Source organism: Colossoma macropomum, unplaced genomic scaffold (genome assembly GCF_904425465.1).
Source record: "Colossoma macropomum unplaced genomic scaffold, Colossoma_macropomum, whole genome shotgun sequence".
Lineage (NCBI taxonomy): Eukaryota > Metazoa > Chordata > Actinopteri > Characiformes > Serrasalmidae > Colossoma > Colossoma macropomum.
This window is the reverse complement of record NW_023494784.1, coordinates 40630227-40654886: the sequence shown is the minus strand read 5'-3', so window position 1 is coordinate 40654886 and position 24660 is coordinate 40630227. Positions and strand designations below refer to the sequence as shown.

Below are 24660 nucleotides of genomic sequence, written 5' to 3'. Positions count from 1 at the left end.
AAAAAATTAACATAGTTTTTGACTCAACTAAGAAGTTTGAGTTGTGTGAACTCAAGTTGAGTCAACTCAAGAAAAGCCATGCAATCAGTTAGTATATAATTTAGAGCTGAGCTGACCTCTCATTTTTCACAACAGTGTTCAGTAATGTTAAGGTTTGGACTCTGGAGTGGCCAGTCCATTGTCACAACACCAGCCGCTTCTTTGTTTAAAATTACTTTGATTTATTGTTTGTATTGTAACTACTATACATATGCGATGCATAGTCCCTATTCAACAGTCCCTGTTGTTGGACACTGGTAAATAGTGGGCTTTTTATATTGTACGAAAAGAAATTCTTGATTTAACTTTGATGATAAAAGAAGTTGAAGTGAGGTGTTTAACCCAAAACCCCATGAAACATGGACAGCAACACTAAGCTGTGATCGCCACTCGCCCAAGTAGAGAGGCAATACAAGAGCAAGAGCTGAAATCAGACTATCAGAGATTCATATTTGCCAGAGCAGCAAGTCTTTGACAGGAGTGTCAAAAGAGCTGTGTGCATGCTCTGCCAAGCCCTGCTTCATTACCCTGAGTGGCTTTCTCAGTTTGAGCCTCATTTCATCATCAAGTTTCATAAGAAAATCAGCATTTAGATATACAGCTAAAGTTCTAGTATCTTAAGACTGGCCTCAAGATATAAAAAGTACAATGAGAAGAAGGCACATTTCGAGCAGTGGTGAGTATATCTGCACGTTTTTTTGAATGTGCCACAATTAAATACATTTCTATAAAGCTGAACCACCTGTGCTTGTTTTCCTCTATGGTGAAAACGCTGCATCGGACGCATGAAATACTGACAGAATTTCGGTTTACTGACTGATACTAATTAACAAAAGAACATGAGATCTATTCAATCAGTCAAATGTGCAGGTTTGTCATGACAAAATCAGTCTCCTCCTGCTTGCAAAATGAACCGAAAGTGAGTGTGTTTTCACCTGTTTTAATCACATTTTAAGCTCCTGCTGACTTCCGTCATCAAGAGAAGGAGCAATTGTTTGAGCAGTGTAGCAACACTCCCCTTTCAGGTAGCACTTAATTATCACGCCAACTGGATAACAGCCTTGCCTCAGAGGCGATGACGAGCTGGATTAATGACACATGAAAAGCAATCTCCAGACCCCACTGCATCCAGCCCACAAGGGCATACTCAGCCTCAACTCCTAATAACTATCCCAGAATGCTGAGGAACCATGTGGCTCAGCCGAGCCCCGGCAGCTGTAAATCCCTCACATTAAGTCCCTGTATCTTCATCCTGATAAGAGCGGAACTCTGCTTAGGATGAGGTCGATTTCTATATGGCTGTAACGGCACACTTATTTTCAGTTTCAATACGTTTTTCGATCCCGAGGTCAAGATTTGATTCAGTTTTCGATTTTATGTGGTAAAAATGCCACCCTGTAACAAATTAAGCCCCGAACATCACAAGGACTAAAATTTTTAAGCGACTTCAGAAAAAAAGCCATTCAGTCATTGGTTAATCTGGCCCACCTCCCCATCCACTTTACTCTAATAGGACGTACTTAGACGCCTCATTTTGATCACTGATAGAGGTTTTCATAGAAGATGGCAAATAAGACACCTAAATTTGACCTAAAACTTCAGATTTTCACACAAGTCCTAAAAGTAGACAAAGAGATAAAGAACACTGAACAAGAATGGAGTGCATGGCACGGTGGCAAGAAGAAAGCTGCTGCTCTCCAGAAAGAACACTGCTGCCCGCCTGCAGTTTGCTAAACATCATGTGAACAAGCCAGAAAGCTATTGGAACAACGTTTTATGGATGGATGAGACCAAAATAGATCTTTTTGGTTTAAATAAGAAGCGTTATGTTTGGAGAAAGGAATACACTGCATTTCAGCATACAAGCCTTATCCCATCTGTGAAACACGGTGGTGGTAGTATCATCGTTTGGGCCTTTTTTGCTGCATCTGGGCCAGGATGGCTTGCCATCACTGATGAAACAATGAACTCTGATTTATACCAGCAAATTCTAAAGGAAAATGTCAGGACTTCTGTCCGTGAGCTGAAACTCAAGAGGACGTGGGTCATGCAGCAAGACAGCGACCTTAAGCACACAAGTCGTTCTACCAAACAGTAGTTAAAGAAAAATAAAGTTAATGTTTTGGAATGGCCAAGTCAAAGTCATGACCTTAGTCCTATAGAAATGTTGTAGAAAGACCTAAAGCAGCAGTTCATGGCAGGAAACCCACCAACATAACAGAGCTAAAGCGGTTTTGTACGGAAAAATGGGCTAAAATTCCACCAAGCCGATGTGCTGGACTAATCAACAGGTACTGGAAACGTTTAGTTGCCATAATTGCTGCGCAAGATGGTCACACCTGATACTGAAAGTAAAGGTTCACATACTTTGCCACTCACAGATCTGTAATATTGGATAATTTGCCTCAGTAAATAAATTACCATGCCGTGATTCATCAAAAAACCCACATAAACTCATCTGAACCCATGATTGGTCAAGATATACTGTGATTGCGCAGAGGGTTCAACACTATTGCAAAGGCCAATATCACAATTAAGATTTCCAACCCATAAATCGTGCAGTTCTAGAAGAAGAAAGACCTGACATGAACGCTGTAAAAGGTGTTTAAAACCACGTCCACATCATCATAAAGAGAATGAAGCGAAGCTGTGAAGACATTTCATAACTCTGAATGAAGGCAAAGGGACAGAGTGCAATCTGATCTGAGCCCACACAGACATAGACCCAGACAGTAATTGCAGTGCTCTCTGTGTTGAGTATAATGAATAAAATATGATGCAGGGGTATTATTGTGCCAGGAGCATGTCATCACTCACTCCATAAGAGTAATAATGGTCCATTACTGCTGCTGCAGGTCGCTCATTACTCTGATTGTCTGGGAAATGAGAAGCTTGTGGATCTACTTGTGTCCTGATTGTTGGGGTGAGTCAGGGCCAGCACCGAGCAAAAAATAAAACGGTCAAGCTTCAATAGGAACCCACACTATTAAGCACACAAACTGAGATTATTCTGGGAGTTGAGCTTGTGGTTATTACAGGTGGGAGAAGGTTTCTGTCTGAGAGAAGATCTGCTCTGAGATGAAGTAATAAAAACATCGGTAACAAGATTGGCTCTGGCACGGCTGAAGTAATGCTGCTGAAAAGCTGAATGTACGTGCTATGTAACACTGCAAAAGTCTGAAATACTCTTACACTGACCAGGCATAACATTATGACCACCTCCTTGTTTCTATGCTCATTGTCCATTTTATCAGCTCCACTTACTATATAGGTGCACTTTGTAGTTCTACAGTTACAGACTGTAGTCCATCTGTTTCTCTGCATACTTTGTTAGCCCCCTTTTACCCTGTTCTTCAGTGGTCAGGACCCCCCGTGAACCCTCACAGAGCAGGTACTATTTGGATGGTGGATCATTCTCAGCACTGCAGTAACGCTGACGTGGTGGTGGTGTGTTAGTGTGTGTTATGCTGGTACGAGTGGATCAGACACAGTAGAGCTGCTGGAGTTTCTAAACACTGTGTCCACTCACTGTCCAGTCTATTAGACACTCCTACCTTGTCAGTCCACCTTGTAGATGTAAAGTCAGAGACGATAGCTCATCTGCTGCTGCACAGTTTGTGTTGGTCATCCTCTAGTCCTTCCTCAGTGGTCACAGGACGCTGCCCACAGGACGCTGTTGACTGGATATTTTTGGTTGGTGGACTATTCTCAGTCCAGCAGTGACACTGAGGCATTTAAAAACTCCAGCAGCACTGCTGTGTCTGATCCACTCAGACCAGCGCAACACACACTAACACACCACCACCACATCAGTGTTACTGCAGTGCTGAGAATGATACACCATCCAAATAGTACCTGCTCTGTGAGGGTCCATGGGGGTCCTGACCACTGAAGAACAGGGTAAAAGGGGGCTAAAAAAGTATGCAGAGAAACAGATGGACTACAGTCTGTAACTGTAGAACTACAAAGTGAACCTATATAGTAAGTGGAGCTGATAAAATGGACAATGAGCGTAGAAACAAGGTCATAATGTTATGCTTGATCGGTGTATATTAGAGTATGATTTTGATACGTTCTGATTACTATGCCAAACAAAAATATATGTGATGGTATTCCCAGATGCACTAAGGTGGAAGGAAAGCTGTGATTAGACCTCTTAAACTAAGCATAAAAGATCAAGAGTAGAAAACAAACTGTAGCTCTTCCTAAGCCCTATTTAAATGACTTCAAGCTAAGTGCAAAAAAAAACAAATCCCTGTTTCCTCTCAGTTCTCCAGAGCTGCCTCTAAAAACTGCTCACACTAGCCACAAAGCGCCATCTGAATATCTGCGAGCAGTAAGTAAAAAAAGTAATTACAGGCAGCTTCTTAAGGCTGAATGGGTAAACAAGCGAGGATCACTCATATTTCCTTAAGTCTTCTAACCTCTGTGCATTTGGCGTAGTTAATTATGGCTCAGTTTGGCAGATTGTTCATTTGTAGCTGCCCAGAAAATACATTTGGTCATAATACCAGGGGAGCTGGCAGATTTAATTAGTGCTAAAAGAGCATGCCAGGGAGCATGGTCCCAGAGAGTGGCAAAGCTACTAGAGAAACAGAGTAGGTGCAAAGAATAACTCAGTGCTCTCTCTGCATATCAGCGTTTTTGAGACAGTTTGTTGTTTTTTGCTAATTGAATTAATTTAGTTACAGCCCTTTATTACTATATTGCGACGTGCTGAAAGGAAACTTTTCATCAGTCTGGATTATTTTACAATATCTGACTCCCACCATGATAACATTGAGCTCAACCATAAATTACACTGTAAAACCTAATGAGTTCGGTGAATTTAAACGGTTTAAGGAAACCGATCGCCTTAAACCATTTAAGTTAGGGTTACTCAAATCATTTGAACATGAGTAAGGCCCTGAACTGAGTATGAACACATTTGTTTATTGTTGTATACGCTTAACTAAATTGAGTAAATCACTCCTTTGATCTTAAAATGATTGAGTATTTTGGACTTATAAAATAACGGAACTAACTCAATACCATTAAGTAATTCTAACTTATATTTACTGCCTTTACACAACTCTAGCCATTCAAGTTCAGCTAACTCAGTTTCTTCCATTAAAAGCTAAACTAGGCTTTAATTTTAACAAATTTATACTGAAAGGCAGAACAGTTTAATTTAATACTGCTCTGGACCCAATACTAACAATTCAGCCCAGAATGCAGAACTGGTCTGACGTGTTCAGAACCACACTCAGCAGGTGCAGTCATGGCAGCTCAGCTTACTCAACACTGATTTACAGTCAGTACTGACTGAGAGTAGATGAGCTCCCGAAATTTAGAAACTAAGTAAGCGCCCAAGGGAAGGTAGGCTGGGGAGAATGACAACACAGAGATGGTAGGTTAAACAAGGTGGAAAGACACGCCCCAGTATGCCTGCCACCAAGAGCCAACAGGAATGATGCAAGTTTTAGTCAAGGTTGCATTGACCAAGCTTTTATCAAGTAAAGCTGAGAAGTCTTAACAAACTAGACTAAACTGCAAGAGGTTGATTCAACTCAAAGATCCCATCTGAATGTCCAAAGTTGTCAAAACTTGCATGAAAAGCATGAGCAAGTCCAAATCATTCAAAAGTAAACCGAACCCTGTCTGTACCTACCTGTAAAGTCAACCTAAATAAAAACAGTGAACATAAAACATTTGAATAAAGTTACTTCAACTCAAAATATGCTAACAAATGATTTTACTCAAAATGAGTGAGTTACTATCTCAACAATTCATTTTTGGGTTGGTTTGAATTTGTCAGATTCAGTTAATACAACTTTCTGTGCTATTTAAGTTGTGTTAAGCAAAATACTCTTCAGTCAGTGCTACCTTATACAGTGTATAAGGTAACTGATTACATTGCTTTTTTGGGTTAACACAACTTCAGGATGCCAGAGTTCATCCAACTCAAACTTCTAGGTTTAGTCAGAAGTTCTCCTAACTCCCAAACTGTAAACAATTAAGCTTTAAAGTTAAAAATGTAACCTGGTTAACTTCAGATTTTGAGTTCAATAAAATGTGTCTTACGTTTTAACTATTATCTGCAACACTATACATACACACACACACATATATATATATGCTATAAAAAGTGGCTCGTCAGATCTACCTAACAAAAAATACTTCCCGTAGTAACAAGTATATTAACTAGTTTTATTCAACCTAAATATACATACATACATACATACATACATACATACATACATCATCTAAACCGCTTATCCTTCTGGGTCGCGGTGGGGTGCTGGAGCCTATCCCAGCTGTCATTGGGCGGAAGGCAGGACACTCAACCTAAATAAATACTTTAAATGAACGATTCTTTTAATCAATGTATTTTTCAATGTAGATCTGATGAGCCACTTTTTAGTGTATATACACACACACACACACACATATACATACATATATGTATATATATATATATATATATATATATATATATATATATATATATATGTGTGTGTGTGTGTGTGTGCGCGCGCGCACACACACACACACACACACACAGACACATATATATATACACATACATATATGTATATATATCTGCATATATATACATATATGTATGTGTGTCTGTGTGTGTGTGTGTGTGTATACAAAAAGTGGCTCGGAAATGAACTCATTATTTCAAGTTAACCCGGTTACTTACTTATTTAGATTAAAAGCAGCATCATTTTTTTACAGCGTAGGTGAACACTACACTTATCGTCTCCACAATTTAGTAGCTTATAGTCAGTTTTGTGTTACTGGTCTTTGCAATGCTCACTCTAAGTCAGCTCAACTTAAAATTATAAGGTAAGAGTTTACACTGCTTTCCATGAGTGAACTCAACTTCAGGACATTAGAATTCACCCCAATGCTGAGTTCACTGTACTTAACAAATGTAAAGCACAATTTATTCTTCTGTTAACTTTTTTACTGAATATTAAAAGTTGAGTGAAATCCAAACGTCAAGTTAACCCAGTTACTTAATTTTTTAAGTTTAAAAGCTGCATAAGTTTTTACAGTGTAACGTGTACACAGAAATACTTGAGTAAAACGCAGAGAAGCAGGAAAGCCAAAGACAGCCACTCCACAAAACATACGGCACTAAATTGCTGGCAGAGCAATACAGGCTTTCCTACTCTTACCGAAGTCACTCAAGCCAACCTGTCTGCGCTTTGCACCTGTATGGGCAGCGAAATATTGTTTAGCACTGCTTCAAATATCTTGGAACACGAAGAGGAACAGATGCTCAATGATGCCAACGATACTTGACAATAAACCCTAAGTCAGATGCACAGCCATGTCCCTGTGGCAGTTTCTTCTGTGATAAAATATTTTATCTTGCTGCTAGAGTTGTTTTGTATTCAAGTTTTTGAGATTGCTGTATGCCTGTTGCCTACTTTTGACTTGTTGCAACAATCGTTTAATCGTTTCATGATTATTTGTGTCTGAAAATACAGTTGAAAATGGTTTAAGCATGTAAGTGCTTGGTCATGAAGCTGTAAGGCTGCACTTATTTCACGTGAGTTTGTTGCAATGTTATGGTTGATAAATTTAAATCATGTTTGGTGTTTGTGCTTGGCTAGTTCATCTCATCCCTGCCCCCAATCTGAATCGGCATCAGCTGATAGTGAAACAGTAAAGATCTTCCAACAGCATAACGTGGCCAATTATCACTAGAGCTGTCATGATTAATGGACTGAATTTGGTTTGAAAAATGATTACAATTTATCTTTTCGAAGAATTAGCAGATTAGTAAGTAATTAAAAGACTAGCAATGAGTAGATATGGATATGAGTAGTCGACTAACCGAGTATGTGTCATGTAACTACCTTGTCCTTTACCCCAAATAGAAAAAAACAGATTTTTTTTGACCAAACAGAATAAAACCTCTTCGCACCTGAATCCATGGCATTGCAAATCAAATCAAAATCAAATCAAATTTATTTGTATAGCGCTTTTTACAACTGATGTTGTCACAAAGCAGCTTCACAGAAATCCGTTTAGAACAAAGTTTCAACATGAAATGTAAATCCTCCAGGTGAGCAAGCCAGGGGCGACAGTGGCAAGGAAAAACTCCCTCAGAGCTGAGGAAGAAACCTTGCAGTGTTGCTAGGCATGAGTATCTACCAATATTAGCAGTCAGGCTGTCGTACCCTAATTTTAAATTCCCCTATCAGAAAAAGGGCTGGATAGATAAACCCATTTACAGCTTTATGTAAAGGTTTGGGGGGCCTTCATCAAAGTACAAGTTTAAAGTGTAGCCCATACAGAAGTTATTTCCACTTAGAAAATCAACACAACATGTAATTTGACTGGGTGTGTTCTAACTCAACATTTTAACTGAAAAACACTGCATGAGGATTTGTATTTTAAACACCAAATGCTGAATTCATGTCAGAATTGAATTCAATCTGCTTTAAAATACAATAAAGGCATGAATATGTTGCTCTACACTGTGCAGTACCTAAATCAACATAATGGATCTTTCACTTTTCATTTTGGCATGTTTTCTGCATGTTACTGTTTAAATGCAACCTCATGTGTGCATTGCTTTTCACTGTTTTGGTTGCGTTTCAAAGAGGCAAATACATTATGAGTACCAAAAAGGTCAAGCAACATGTCAACAATGTAATTTTGTTTGTCATTTTTGCATGTATTCAGCATGTCACCTACGGAAAAGTAATGTCATCTGTGCATTGTATTTCTATTTCAATGAGAAAAATCCATTAACAGAACTGCACAGTGGAAAGTAATATAGCTGCGCATTCATTACACTTTAAAGCAGATTGCATTCAATTCTGATATGAATTCAGCATTTTGTTTTTAAAATGCAAATCCTCATGCATCGTTTTTCAGTAAAGAGGTCAAGCAACATGAAAACAACCTAACAGAAGTTCTGCTTTTCATTTTGGCACATATCCAGCATGTCACAATAGAAAAGTAATGTAATGTGTGCTTTGTATTTCATGTTTTTCCACTGTGGCGATTGTATTTCAATTTGGCACACATTCCTCTCCATAGCATGCGGTACTAGAAGTAGAATAATACAATGTAAGAAACCACATGTGGGGGTAATATGGCACCCAGTAAATTATTGAATAATACATTGTAGTTCTCAAATATATACAATTTATTCATAACTCATTCAATCGGTAGATTACTCAATTGCTCAAACATAATCACTAGTGATTTGCACGCATTTACACTAATGAAGAGTCATTCTTTAGGATCTAAGTTTAAGTACGTGGTTTAAATGTCTTTTCTTTGCAACCAACCCTGGCAGTGGTAAATCATGCATCTCTCTCCATCTCATATTAACATGCTGCTCTCCAGAGCCCCGATAGAGGAGACAGCTCAGAGAGGTGGAGGCTCTCTCCCTAAAGCCCAGCAGAGAACAGCGAAGTGCTTTCCATCTCTCTCTCTCTCGTCCTCTGCTGTAGGAGTGCCTGCTGATCTGCTCTGACGTGCCTGACCTTTCTGGCTCTTGCTTCCTGCTCTGGCTGTTGTGAAAAGGCCAAGACAGACTGCGCTGCCTCCTCTTCCTTCAACGCCACCTCACAGCGCAGACAGCCGCTCACACCACAGCTCTGTGCGCTCAGGTTTAAAAGAAAGAAAGAAAGGTTCGATTCCAGGATGTGCCAGTTTCTCCAAGAACATTATACAACACAATGCCTCCACTGAAAATCGGAAGAACACACCATCCCCATACAAATATGTGTGAAAGTACAAAAGATTGGGGGATGAAACGTACATCTTGGGGGAAACTCATCCATAAACATAAAGAAAGAGCGATCCGATCCGTCATGCCTGGTTATAGAAGAAGGGAATCAGGATGAAAATTTCATAAAGTCACCATTTAACATGTGATTGGAGGGGCACAAGCCAGGCATGTTGTCAAAGGAGATTTAGTCAGGTCTTACGGTCTTTGAAGAAAGTGCTAATATGCTCTGTGAGACACTAAAAGAGGCACAGATAAGAATGGAAAGAGAGAGAGAGAGAGAGAGAGAGAGAGAGAGAGAGAGAGAGAGAGAGAGAGAGAGAAATTAATGTTGCAGTTGGCAAAGCAGCCTGTCACACATGGCCCTCACACGCTCCCAGAAGAAGCAGCTTCTTGGCATTGTGAAGATGAATCATATGGCCATGGCCTTGTGGTCTATAGCCCAGGTCAATTTTTCATCCTCAAACAGGGAATTTCTCCTCCCGGAACAGACCTCAGCGGCAGGCCGTGCTGTCTCCAGCTGTCTGTTGTGCTTCACAACTTCCATTCATAACAGATCAAATTTGAAAACAATTATTCTCCACGACTCCAATTTGTTCCATGTCAGCTTAGCTTTCTCTTGGGTGGCTAATTAAACCAGCATTTGTTTGGTAGCAAACAGACAGAAGCCAACAATAGAAGAAGATCGAGCACTTTTTGAGAAAAGTGCAAAGTTGATGTAGATTCTTTCAAGCCTGGAAAGTATATCGTTTGATACAAAAAAAATAAAATCATGAAAATGTCCTAACCAAATCACGATTTACGATATTATTACAGCTACATATTTAGAGCTAATAAAACTATACCCTTTAGCTACGTTCCAAAACCCAGGCTGAAGACGAAGTAGGCTGCATTTCTTGGCCGCTACGTCATCCGTCGTAGCAGGCCATTCCAAAGTGAAGGACCCTTCGTATACAGCCTAGAAATACAGCCAACGTTCGAGGTGATTTCAAGGACGCATCAGATGTATCCTTCCAGGCCTTCAGTTACCCACAGTCCTCTGCGCACGAACGATGCAAAAATGGTGTAAAACTAAGCCATTGGAGCAGAGTTTGTTTTAAAATTGAAGTTGTCCACGTCCTTGAATTCGCCTTTGTTACCATTCGTCCATATATCGAATATCGTCCATGTGTCAGATTTTATTTAGAAGTATTTGTATATATGTGGTTTATCGTACTACATAAGAACATCTCCTCTATTTCTGTGAAGAAATGAAAAAGCAACAAACGCAATACTCCATTTTCTCTCACCAGTTCCCTCACACATTTCGCACCGCTCTGGTGATGCAGCCTCGTTAGGACTGTTCCGTTTGAGTGACCAATAGGCTGCTAAGGAGAAGTCTTCGTAGGACAGTCCTACCGAGGACCTGCCCTACCTCGGCTGTGGCCTCGGCTTTAGGACGCAGCTTTTGTCATTTTTAAAAGCAGTACTGGTCGTTTCGGTGGTTATACATGTACAATAATTACAATAAAATAATCATTAAAAATAAAAATTTTAATAAAATAAAACCTCTCCACATACTGATGCTCACTTCATGTATAATTATAATATAGGCCTATTTACTGTTTACAGGTATGAGCCAGAACGTTCAAACGGGAATGAAATTTTAAAATATTTGGATTTTTAATATGCAAAGCTTCTCTCTAATGTTATACATTTTCATTACAACCATGAAATGTCTGAACTCTGTGCTTCACCAATGCAGATCCTGCATCTCACATTTTGGTCAGAGTTTCTTATCTGTTTACATCAAAAAAGAAAGCATAGAAAGACAACTGCAGCTGGCTGAACGCTGCTACACACCACACCAGCAGAGGGTCTCTGATGCCGAGTAGCAGATAGCACAGAGCGCACCTACAACACAAAGTAAGCATCACAGAAAAGCACAGATAAACATCAAACTCACGGTCATTTCACACTCTACTTACATCAATTTAATGGAATAAAACTCCAACATCTTTTAGTGAATTTATCATGTTTGAAATTGGCTAAATGGCTCTTCGCAAACGTTCCAGCTACAAGATATGAGGTGAGATGCAATGTGGCTAGGCTAGTAATGTTTGCTGAGGTGAAAACAGGCAATGAGAGTTGGTCCATTTTATATTAAGACTTTAGATGGACACTTTTCTTGGTGTAACTGTCTACATGTCATCTACTATGGAGTTGTGATCTGATCAGGTAACATATTTTTACTTCGCATGTTCTAGTTTTACATATGAATTATGGATGCACCAATGAGGAAACTGATATGATATTTTTCATACATATCTGCCGGTACTGATGCCAATACATGAACATTTATAAAATGTTGAAACTGGGACTGGATTAGCATTACAGTGTCACAAGTATTTGCATAAGGTTACAAACACAGTAAAATAAATAAAATGCAGATATTTCAGCATACTAGTCCAGCATTACCTAAACATTGTGCTTTTCTGGAGTACAAGAAATATATCAGTATATCAGTTTGAGATACACATATATATTAAAGCAAATATCTGAATATCTGATTATACTTAGATGATTCAGATATTGCCATGCATCCCTGCAGTGAATCTTTCAAATTAAAACCCAACATGGGAAATAAATTCCTACCACTCAGTTTGAAGCTCAATAACAGTTAAACAACCTTGTCACCATGATAAAAAAGATCAACCCGAGGCAATTCTTAAAGAGATATTCCATTATTTTTGCGCATTTTCTGACTATTCAAAGTCAGTTTTGATGCTATATTATATTATTTTATACTATTTGAAGGCCCTGCATAATGACAGAGCATCACACTCCAAGTGTATAAGAATTTCACAACTCCAATCAAGAGTCATAGCAAATAAAGTATAATTTATTTGTCACCCCCCCAACCAAACACAACCTAAAAATTAAATGCTTTTGTTTATCACCTGGGATTTCTCAATGATATGTCTCCATGACTGTGAAACACTGCCAGTGACAGTGATCTCATTAGTATTCATACTGCTTGTTTGTCCCTACACTATTTCACACATTTTGAAATGTTTGTTTTAGTATTTAAATCAGGGTCATACCTAATACTAGAAAACAACCAGAAACAAGGTGGGAAAATAGAGTAGAGTAGAACGGACTCATTGACAAATGACAGACTCTGTTTTAAAGCTGATGACAGCATTTCTTTTGTAAGAATACTCGGACTGAATACTGAAGTCATTACAACAACAACTGGAAAAATGGAGGTGGGAATGACAGTATGGGTCATATAACTTTGCATAAGTCTTAAACATCATTTAAGGGCATGTTAATCAATTTCCCAGAACATGTTACTACAAATTTACCACAGACATAATTAGCTTGTTCCCTCTTCTTTTTGTATGCAGCAAAATCGTCCCATGTGAGCTGTAAGATTACACATAATTAAACCCTAAGTATGCTTGATCAAAGGGCCTACAGTGCTGTGAGAGTGTTGGCCCCTTTCCAATTTCTTTTATTCTTGCGTAGTTGTCACACTGGAATGTTTCAGACCATCAAACTACTTTTTTGTATTTGACAAAGCTAAACCGAGTAAACACAGAATGTTGTTTTAAATGATGATTTCATTTACTGAAGGAAAAATGCTGTTCAGCTCTGCCTGGCCCTATGTGAAAAAGTTATTGCTCCCTTAGCTACTAAATAAACCAGTTAACCAAATGAAATTGACTTTTCAGTAGCCACACCCAGGCATGATTACTGCCAGACCTGTTCAATCTAAACATCATTTAAATAGAACATATCTGGCAATGCCTGTGATGGACTGGCGACCTGTCCAGGGTGTATCCTGCCTTCCGCCCAATGACAGCTGGGATAGGCTCCAGCACCCCACCGTGACCCAGAAGGATAAGCGGTTTAGATGATGGATGGATAGATGTCTGGCAATGTTAAGCAGACTAGAAGGTCTCATAAAGCAGCACATGATACCACGTTCTGAAGAGATACAAATACAGATACACAACAAAGTCACTGAAATCTACCAGTCTGCAAAGAGTTACAAAGCCGTCACTAAGGCTCTGGGACTCCAGTGAACCACAGTGAGAGCCCTTATCCGCAAATGGAGAAAACTTGGAACAGTGGTGAACCCCTGTCAGGGGTGGCTGGTATACCAAAATTTCACCAAGAGCCCATCGACGATTCATCCAGGAGGTCACAAAAGAATCCAGATGAATATCTAAAGAACTGCAGGCCTCACTTGCCTTAGTTAAGGTCAAAATACACAATTCCACAAGAAAGACACTGGGAAAAAATTGGCATCCATAGGAGAGCTGCAAGGCACAGACCACTGCTAATCAAAAACAACACAAAGGCTCATCTCACTTTGCCAATAAACATCGAGATGACCCCCAAAACTTTCAGGATAATAGCCTGTGGACTGATGAGTCAAAGGTGGAATTTTTTTGAAGACATGGGTCCTGTTACATCTGGTGTAAAGCTAACACTGCATTCCACCATAAGAACGTCATACCAACAGTCAAACATGCTGGTGGTAGTGTGATGGTCTGGGGCTGCTTTGTTTCTGCAAGAAATGGATGACTTGTCGTAATTGATGGAACCATTAATTCTGCTCTCTATCAGAAAATCCTGAAGGAGAATGTCTGCCCGTCAGTTTGTGACCTAAAGCTTAAGCGCAGTTGGGTTATGCGGCAGAACAATGGCCCGAAGCACACAAGAAAGTCCACCCCTAATGGCTCAAAAGAAACTAAATTAAGGTTTTGGAATGTCCGACTCAAAGTCCTAATGTATGTATATATATATATATATATATATATATATATATATATATATATATATATATATATATATATATATATATATATATATATATATATATATATATTGGATCAAAGAGCAAATACTTTTTCACAGCACTGTATATAAACTGTATATTTACAGAAACACAATATTTTCCTCACTTTTTAAAAATAAGTTTGATGTAGTTTTAAATGCTGTGAAAGTTTTAACATGTACTGGTCACTTCCCAGTCCACACATGGAAACTAACCTAAAAATAGCCCATTTTAAATTTACCAGTTTTGTGAGGTCACAAAAACCAATACCTTTATATATATCCACCTAGTCAGCCTACAGCAGTTTATCCCTGCCCATGCAAGCTAAAGTTATAAGGAGTGTTTCAGCATGGACTGCCTTTTGGAATGAGGTAAAATAGAGGACAGCAAATCAGAACAGAGCTCATTTACATATATGAGTCTTAAAGGCACAATAACAAAAACAGCCTGCTTAATTTTAAGGGATAAAGACAGGTTGGAAAACACTCATGTAAAAAATTAATTATGACTTTTTCTGTGTATAACCCCACACAAACATTATAAGAGGACAAAAAGTATAAACAAACCTGAAAAAATAAAACACCAGACAAACGTAGGATATAAGTCCTTTAATTCTGATGGATGTAATCACTCGACCAACCAAAAGCCGTGACCCCTGAAGCCCTTGAGAACTACTTCTGCATCATAATGCTTTCTAGAAATATGTAACATGTACCAAAATGAAATGGAAGCATTATGAATGAGTTGGAAAGTAAGTGGAAAATATTAGACCAAAAGCAGATTGATGACTATGCTGTTATAATACTTCATTACAAGAACCCTTTTAGGTCAGAAACAGATGATCTTTTTCTCCACACACTTATAAAAGTGAAAGTCTGCACATTCTGTACACATTAAACTCTCATTATACACAGTAAACAACTAAAATAACCTTTTAATAGCTCACGTATGCACACTGGCACTGTCAAAATTATAGATGGGAATACTCCAGTCTGCTCCACAGCTCAGCTTGGCTTTATGATGCCTCATTTAAAGTTCATTACTACACACCCTCTCCATCATCCAAACGGGGGAAACGTAGCATCTTGGTGAGGGAAATTTACCACAGAATGAACCGCATATAAAAATAAATGCATCCATTTAACACTCTGGGTGTGTTTGCCAGTCGATTCGAGTAAAACTCTGACTTTTTATTTTGCCTTAACTTGCCTCAAGTCTAGAAATAACACCATAAGATCCGTAATGACTTACACTGCTATTTCAGTAAGACTCTGAAGATGACAACTCTCATCCAAACAAAAGAAAGAATCGCTTATATCAATAACGAAAAGCAACAAATGACTTATTGTTCATATATTTACACTTGCAAGGTCCTCTATTTTAGGAGGGGCTGTGTATACATCTCTTTTAGACAGAAGAATCTGCACATAAAACCAGCAAACGAAAAATAAACAAAATATTCTTGGTCCAATTGGGTATCTGGCATGAAAAAAAGAACAACTTGACTATTTATATCAGTTATTGCCAGCCAGACTGTGGATTAGGGTATGACTCACCTCTTGAATTTCTCAACTTTCACTGGCACATCTCCTCCCATTCTAGATCCTCTTTAGACCATTCTGTGGAAACAACTGCTGGGCACTGAGAGTGACTGGCTGGCACTGCTGCACAAGCCATTTCATTTAATTAAGCCCACAGAGTCTGTATCCCTTTTAATTCAGATCAATCCCCGTTAGCAAAGCAGAAAGGCTATCGCAGAACGGCAAAGTTTAGCCCGACCCATATGGCTACACTTCCGCACTTGAGTTTAGAACTGAACTTTGCCACTTTCTTGTTTTTCTGTCGCTAATTGCACTGTGGGTTAACACCATCCTCAAGTAAAGGTGATGATTATTCAATAAAATAATGACTCAAGTGGAAATAAAAGTCACCTAGCAAAAAAAAAGGTAACTTGAGATAAAAAGAATCAGGTCCAAAAAGTATCAAGTACTAAGGTTCCTATAAAACCGCATAGAAACTTCTGAGTACATCCAGCATAGGAAGCTTGTTAGACTCTATTATTCTCTTTTTAAATCCTCTAATATAAAATGCTAAAGCTCCAAAATGAGTACCTGCTTTTGGGGGGATTCACTTATAAACATAAACCTAAAAAAGGATTTAGAAACAAAATGTGAACGGTGAAAATGAAACTGAAGTAGGGATTTTCTTCCTCATACATACCTGAGTATAAGCAAAAAAAGCATAAATAAATCACATTTTTTATTTTACAGATCTGTTACTCGCTCTTATAACTACAACTCATTTTGCACTGTTTTCCATGTGGTTACTGAATAATAATAATAATAATTAATAATAATAAACATTTAAATTCTGCAGAATTAAATCATTAAGATATAAACAAGTCATTCAGAGCGGTTTGGTATGAAAAGCTCTGTTCTAGAGAAACAAATTAATAATTGTCCGCAGTGGTGGTGATAGGAACCAGATGTCTTAAGAGTTTTTTTTTTCTCTGACAGCTCCCTCACAGAAAGCCATTACATGAAATGGTTATGATTACACTGCCTGATGCTATGTTTTATGATACTTTTGCATTAGGGTTTTAACCCAGAATGTGTTTTTCTTATTCAGTCATTTCAGAAAGATACACACAGGGCACTGTAAGACAAAATAGTCTCAAGAGAATTTTAGTTTTTTCAGATTTGCCACTATTTTACTATCATCCGCATTACACATAAAAACTCACTGGTGCTTTTGGATGGTGAATAAAATGGCTATAGTCGCATTGTACATATCACGACCCCTGGTTCCTATCACCACCACTGTAAAGAAATTTTCTATACAGTGAACCATTTCAGAATGACTTTGTTTACATCTCAAGGCATAAACTTTGAAAAATGGGTGGGATTCCCCTTTTAAGCACATGTAGCTCACTGCAATAAACTTAAATGAATTATGCCACACATTTCCATTCAAATACAGTACAGGCAGTATATAAGGACTTTGTAGTCTCAACAGTAAATGCAACTGTTGACGAAACCACTTTAGTGCAATTTACTTGGTTTTTATTGAATTGAATCACTGAAGCTCTCTGGATCAAAACGAATAGATTTCTTTGATTGAAATTTACTTTAATTCTTGCCTGGAAATCAGTTACTTAAAGGGGAACTCCACCAATTTTTCACAAATTCTACATAATTAAATGGTTAAGTCATTCAGAGTGGTTTGATGTGAAATGCTCTGTTCTACAGAAACTTAGAGCCAGAATTGTTCACAGTGGTGGTGATAGGAACCAGACATCCACCTCTAAAAGCTCCCTCACAGAGAGCTACTACATGAAATGGTTGGATATACGCTGCCTGATGTCTGAGACATTGCTTATTGTAGTATTGTGTCTAAGTTTTGGCTTAAAATGTATTTTAATTAATTGATTTTAATCTAATTCATGGTGGAGGAATACATGCAGGGCGTTATGAGGCAAAATAGTCCCCACAAAAAGTTATTTTTTCAGATTTATGACTATTTTACCATCATCAATGTTATATGTAGAATCTCAGAGGACACATGTGCAGGTTCACTGGTGGTTTTGGATTGTAAATAAAATGGCTATATTTGTGTTGTAGACATGGTGACCCCTGGTTCCTATCACCACCACTGTAAAGAAATCTGAGCCTGTAAGTTTCTCTACAATGAACAACCTCACATCAAAACATCTGAATGACTATGTTTACATCTCAAGGACTGAATTATTCAGAAATTTTGAAAGTTTGGTGGATTTCCCCTTTAAAATCAACACAAGTCATCTCTTTACGTTATTTTTGTTCAAATGTGAGTGAATGTCAGGAGCTGCTACCAACTCTGCACTGCAAACGCCTCAGAAATAAAACCAGTATGACAGACAGCGTTCTCTAACATCTCTCACTCTTAAAAAGGTTCTTCAAGGGTTCTTTAGTAAAGGAAATGGTTCTAATCAGAACCTCGAGTTATATACAGAACAATTCAATGCATAAATGGTTCTTTGCATGGTGAAATGATTCTTCAGATTGATGGAGAATGTGTTGTACATGGTTCTAGGTAACACCAAAAAGCGTTCTTCTGTTGTTCCAGGTTCTATATATAGAACCATATACAACACATTCTCCATCAATCTGAAGAACCATTCACCATGCAAAGAATTATTTGAGCATGCAAATGGTTCAACATAGAACTCATGGTTCTAAACAGAACCAAGAACCCATAAAAAACCCTCTTTTTAGAGTGCATGGTCTCCCACAGTGACCGCGGCTTTTACCTTTTGCGCGTGGGAGCCTGCTGCTGCTGCTGCTTCTTCTCCATGAGGACGGGCACGCAGTTGGTCAGCTCGGTCCAGTCGGCGTGCAGCCCGCAGCTCCAGCCAGTGGAGAACCTGGAGAAGAGCCACGACTCGTCTCTGCCCGGCCGGTGGCAGCTGCACTTCTTCTGCCCCGGTTTGCAGTCGCACGGCCGCTCCAGGTGGATATTCCTGACCAGGTGGCGGCCGAAGGTGGTGCCGCCGGTCTTCTGGATGTGCAGGAACACGATCACGTCGTCTCCTCGGATGTCGAAGTCCACGTGGCGCGCCAGGTCTCGCTCGGTGAAGTTGAACCTGGAGGCGGCGAGCCTGGCCAGGCTCTCGTCCTCCTCCTCCTCCTCCACCTCGGGCTCCCGGCGGAGGTCGTCCAGAGCCGCTGGGGAGCCGGTGGGGAGCGAAGCGGCGCCCCTCAGCCTGTCCCCGGTCCCGAAGTGACATGACTGGCTGCCCGCCGGGCAGATGTACTGATAGCCTATCATGACGAAGAGAAGCACCAGGACCGGAATGAGGAGCAGCTTGTTGGGTTTATCGTTCATTCTATAACCGGAGGAGACGGTCCGTGCCTTTAGTGTGAATCATTATCCCCTCACCGGCTCTCCCCTCAAACATATCCGCGCGTCGTTCAGGTGACGAGACCCGCACCACATTGTTGAGACAGCTTGTTTGTTTTAAAAGCCAGCCAGTTAGCTTAGCAAACCAGCCCGACCGCCTCCATTAACTTCAGTTTAACGGCAGCCCGGCAAAGTTTTAAAGCAAGTGCTAACCTGGATGAATCAACCGTCAAAACCCGTCGTGTGAAGCGTAGTTTCCTCGCAAAACGCCCGTAAACAACGCTAAAGCTGCTGCTTTTATAGTGGAAAAATACGGAAAAACCGCAACGAAAATAACGGTTGCATCTTTTAAATCGCCTTGCCGCCTTTCATCTCCCACCCCGCGTGCTCCATTCTGAGCGCGCGCTTGATTCCAGCCGTTACTGTTTCTTATTTATTTATTCATCATCCCCGCCCATATCCCCAACGTCCCGCGCTAGCATTGGCTAGCAGTTTTATATATGCAAGAACTTCGCCAATCGGACACTAGAGTGGCACAAGCCCCGCCCTCACTGCGCAACGATGGGCTAGTAGTTCACACTCGCAAGCAGTTCGCTTAATATTTATTATCCCCGCCCCATTCCCAACGAAATCTCCGCAGTCCTGCGCTACCATTGGCTAGCAGTTTTATATATGCAAGAGGTTCGCCCAATCGGACACTAGAGTGACACAAACCCCGCCCTCTCCGCGCTACAGATGGCTAGTAGTTCACGGTCACAAGCTGTCCGCTCAGTAATTTTTTGTCAGAAGAACAATGATCTAGATTTATCTGCGCTATCGTGGTTCTAGAATCGGGAATCTAGTTGTACAATGTAGATCTAGAATTTAGATCTTGTAAAAACTAGCCAATCGCGGCGCAGAGGGGCGGGGATTGTCGGAATACGGGTGGGAAAGCGTGCTGAATGGACATGAGGTGAAATCAACACACACTACAGTATTAAATAAGCATTCACACCGCAGGATGAGCACTAACGGCGATCAGTGGCTGCTTGCAGTGTTGACTAAATACCTACATATTTAAAAACACCTACATGCTTTAAAAAGATGGTTCTGTATTTAGAACCACGAGTTCTATAAAGAACCACTTAAATGGTTCTTTGCATGGTGAAATGTTTCTTCAGACTGATGGAGAAGGTGTTGTAAATTCTAAAATCTAGCACCAAAAAGGGTTCTTTTGTTGTTACAAGTTTGACCACAATAGCAGAACCCTTTTTGATGCTATATAGAAACATTTTCAAATAGGTTCTAGGTAGAACCATCTACAACACATTCTCCATCAATCTGAAGAACAATTTCACAATGCAAAGGACCATTTGTACATGACATGGTTCTATATAGAACTCATGGTTCTAAATAGAACCATTAATTTTACGTAACATTTTTTTTAAGTGTAGGCTTAATCCATGTCTGGGAAACGGAGCCTAAGAGTCAGATTTCCAGACAGGCCTAGTCCTGGACATAGCATTCTGAATGGAGATTCTCTATTGAGAGGAAACTGTGGTCCAGGACTAGACTTAATCCCTGACTGGTAAACTGACTTTAAATGAAAGTTGAAAATATTCTGGGAAAAAAAGACTATATATATATATATATATATATATATATATATACATATGTATATATATATATATATATATATATATATATATATATATATATATATATAGTATCTTCTTTTTCCACAATATTTTAAACTTGTCGGAAGGAAACCTTGTATCTCCAACCTTTTCAAATTTTCAAATTATGTCAAAAACTGAAAAACGACAAAAATGGACATACGAGGTTTTCTTCTGACAGCAGCGATATGTTAAATTCAGCAAAAGAAAAAAAAAAAAATCAGCAAATTCAGCGGTTGTTCTGACGAGTTGTTCTACTATATCAAAATGTTCTACCGTAGCTCATTTATAGGTATACCCGTAAATAAAACCTCTAGGCAGGAGCAGCTCATTGACTGTTCACACTCACAGACGTCATGGACGTACATGAGGCACCGTTTTAAACTCCTATAGCTCGAGTTTAAAAGCTCTTAAAAATATAACAGCGGTGTTAAAATGTTTTATGCTGCTCTGTGTTCAGGAAATGATTATTATTATTCTTTTACATTAAAAATGTTTAAGCAATTATAAACTATGATTTTGCTCAAATGCTCCATATCAACCCATTCATTTTAGACTTACTCGGGAGCGCCCTCTAGCGTTTGAGAAAGACATTGCAGATACTACCAGTATTAAAACTACGAGGTACACCGCCACAGCCCGCCTTAGTTTCCTGTAGCTGAGTGACATCAAATTGATGCGCAGTAGCTTTAGCTTGCATGTAGCAATATAAGCATTAAGGCTCTTTAACGACCTCGTAATTCAGAGGATCCAGTGGTAGTCGGCAGAAAAATGTACACAAGACAAAACGTGTCGGGTTCTGAAGATTTTTATTTAACACAGTGAGCGACAAAGGCGATTTTTAAAATTCTGGCCATAGAGAAATGGAGCTCAGACCCGGAATTCCTAATATGGGCATAACGAGGACTACAGAATGACGCACGACTAAAGTTGTCTATTATTATTGTTTTCTTTTTCTCTTTCTTTTTTATTGTTTTTTCTTCCTAATTTTAGTAGAACTGAGTGAGTAAAGTTGTGGACGATGTGAGGCCTTTTTTGCCCCCACCCCACCCAAAAAAGGTAAATCTGTTATGCCTAAAAACAGTTACCAACATTAAACGCTTTTAACCTCTCTAAACAGTATTATTTATATTTTATTTATTATATTTTCCTAACACACATCGATTGTGTTTCTTTAGTTGTGAATTAAACGCTGCAGCTGTTTCCACCCAGGTCCGCCTCCTCATCGGCTCCATGGATCTTCCCGGAGCGGCTGTGGATAGTTGTCCTGAAAAGTGCCTGAAAATCTCACTCCGGCAGTCCCGCTTCCCCTCAGTCGGCTCTCGGGCGCGACCAGCGGCTCCGAAGGCCGAACTGGAGTAACTCCGGGCTCCTGCAGGCGGTCCGGGTTCATGAATCCAGACTGGGGCCGCTGCTGTTTTCTTCAGGTTGTTAAGGCTGAGTAGGAGTTAAAGCGGCGGCAGGACCCCTCAATGGCGGCTCGCAGTGAAACCCGGGTAAGATAACGGTGAACTGAGCTGTGTCCGGTTTTCTTACGGTCAGTGAAGCTGTTCAGCAGGTTTACGGTCCGCAGGGCTGCGGTCGATAAGTGCGAATAACGGTGTAATTCATGTAAACAGTCAGTCTGTTCTGTGAGCAGCTTCACAGCAGCAGAGCCTCCTGATTGACTGTTTTCAATGAAACAGCTCGTTACTCTGTTATTCAGGCTGTTCTTTCTGTTATTCAGGCTGTTCTTTCTGTCACACAGGCTGTTCTTTCTGTTACTCAGGCTGTTCTTTCTGTTATTCAGGCAGTTCTTTCGGTTATTCAGGCTGTTCTTTCTGTTATTAAGGCTGTTCTTTTCGTTATTCAGGCTATTCTTCCATTTACAAGCTTTGACCCGCCGCCTTTTCTTCTGCTTTGACGTCTAACATCCTGAAAATGATCACATTTAGGCTAAACCACGCAAAACTAACCAGGTGTAGAGTGCTTAGTTGCAGTGTTAGCCTAGCTACGTGGCACCAGTGTCAAGCATCATCATCTGTTGGCACGTCAGTGGTTGTCAGATTGGATACTAGATGTCCCAAAACTTTGTGGACAGTCGAGTGTTTTTCCCAAAATGAAGGGTATTCATAGGGAGTTTGTCCCCCTTTTTTAGGAGTAAGTGTCTCTTTTCCTATGGGAAGGCTTTACAGTAGATGTTGGAACATTGCTGTAAGGATTTGCATTCACTGTGCATTAGTGAGGTCAGGTACTAAAGTTGGATGATTGGTTCTGGATAACAAAAAGGGTTCGAATTGGGGCTGGAGGGGTGTACCGGACAACCACACAGAGCAAGGGGATCCCAGATAAGAGTAACAAAGTTGAACTTGGGGGTAGGGCTGCTTGATTACGGCAAAACTCGCAACCATAATTGTTTTCGTCAATATTGAGATCACAATTATTTGACATGATTTCTCATTGACTTAGGAAACGTTATGTGCTTATTGAATGTAAGAAAAAACTGTTCTTTTTAAGAGTGGATTTCCATGTTGTTTAAATAAAATTCAACTGAAAAACAAATTAAATAAATAAATGTCAGAAAAGGTAAATAAAGCATAAATACACCGATCAGGCATAACATTATGACCACCTCCTTGTTTCTACGCTCATTGTCCATTTTATCAGCTCCACTTACTATATAGGTGCACTTTGTAGTTCTACAGTTACAGACTGTAGTCCGTCTGTTTCTCTGCATACTTTGTTAGCCCCCTTTTACCCTGTTCGTCAGTGGTCAGGACCCCCATGGACCCTCACAGAGCAGGTATTATATGGGTAGTGGATCATTCTCAACACTGACGTGGTGGTGATGTGTTAGTGTGTGTTGCGCTGGTCTGAGTGGATCAGACACAGCAGTGCTGCTGGAGTTTTTAAACACCTCAGTGTCACTGCTGGACTGAGAATAGTCCACCAGCCAAACCTATCCAGCCAACAGCGTCCTGTGACCACTGATGAAGGACTAGAGGATGACCAACACAAACTGTGCAGCAGCAGATGAGCTATCGTCTCTGACTTTACATCTACAAGGTGGACTGACAAGGTAGGAGTGTCTAATAGAGTGGACAGTGAGTGGACACAGTGTTTAAAAACTCCAGCAGCACTGCTGTGTCTGATCCACTCGTACCAGCGCAACACACACTAACACACCACCACCACGTCAGTGTTACTGCAGTGCTGAGAATGATCCATCACCTAAATAGTGCCTGATCTGTGAGGGTCCATGGGGGTCCTGACCACTGAAGAACAGGGTAAAAGGGGGCTAACAAAGTATGCAGAGAAACAGACGGACTACAGTCTGTAACTGTAGAACTACAAACTGCACCTATATAGTAAGTGGAGCTGATAAAATGGACAATGAGCGTAGAAACAAGGAGGTGGTCATAATCTTATGCCTGACCGGTGTATAGGGCACTATTTTGGGGTTTCAATTTTTTTTAGTGGTGTCTGATAACATAGTGCTGAAGATCCAGTGCATTCGAACAGTCCCACAGTGCATC

The 24660-nt window shown here is 39.9% G+C and overlaps 2 protein-coding genes across 4 annotated transcripts in view; one reads left to right on the top strand and one right to left on the bottom strand.

Moving 5' to 3' along the window:
- Positions 1-19475, bottom strand: part of hs6st3b (heparan sulfate 6-O-sulfotransferase 3b) — a 106140-nt gene extending 86665 nt beyond the window's left edge. The window contains exon 1 of the mRNA XM_036574423.1: positions 18901-19475. Coding sequence (XP_036430316.1) covers positions 18901-19475 — 575 coding nt within the window. The remainder of the gene's footprint in view (positions 1-18900) is intronic.
- A 2955-nt stretch (positions 19476-22430) lies between these two features.
- Positions 22431-24660, top strand: part of uggt2 (UDP-glucose glycoprotein glucosyltransferase 2) — an 81593-nt gene continuing 79363 nt past the window's right edge. For 2 of the 3 annotated variants that reach the window (XM_036571548.1, XM_036571540.1), the window contains exon 1: positions 22431-22641. In XM_036571548.1, coding sequence (XP_036427441.1) covers positions 22618-22641 — 24 coding nt within the window. In that variant the 5' untranslated portion in view covers positions 22431-22617. Of the gene's footprint in view, positions 22683-24660 lie in introns of all 3 variants that reach the window. The other variant, XM_036571558.1, reaches the window with a different exon arrangement.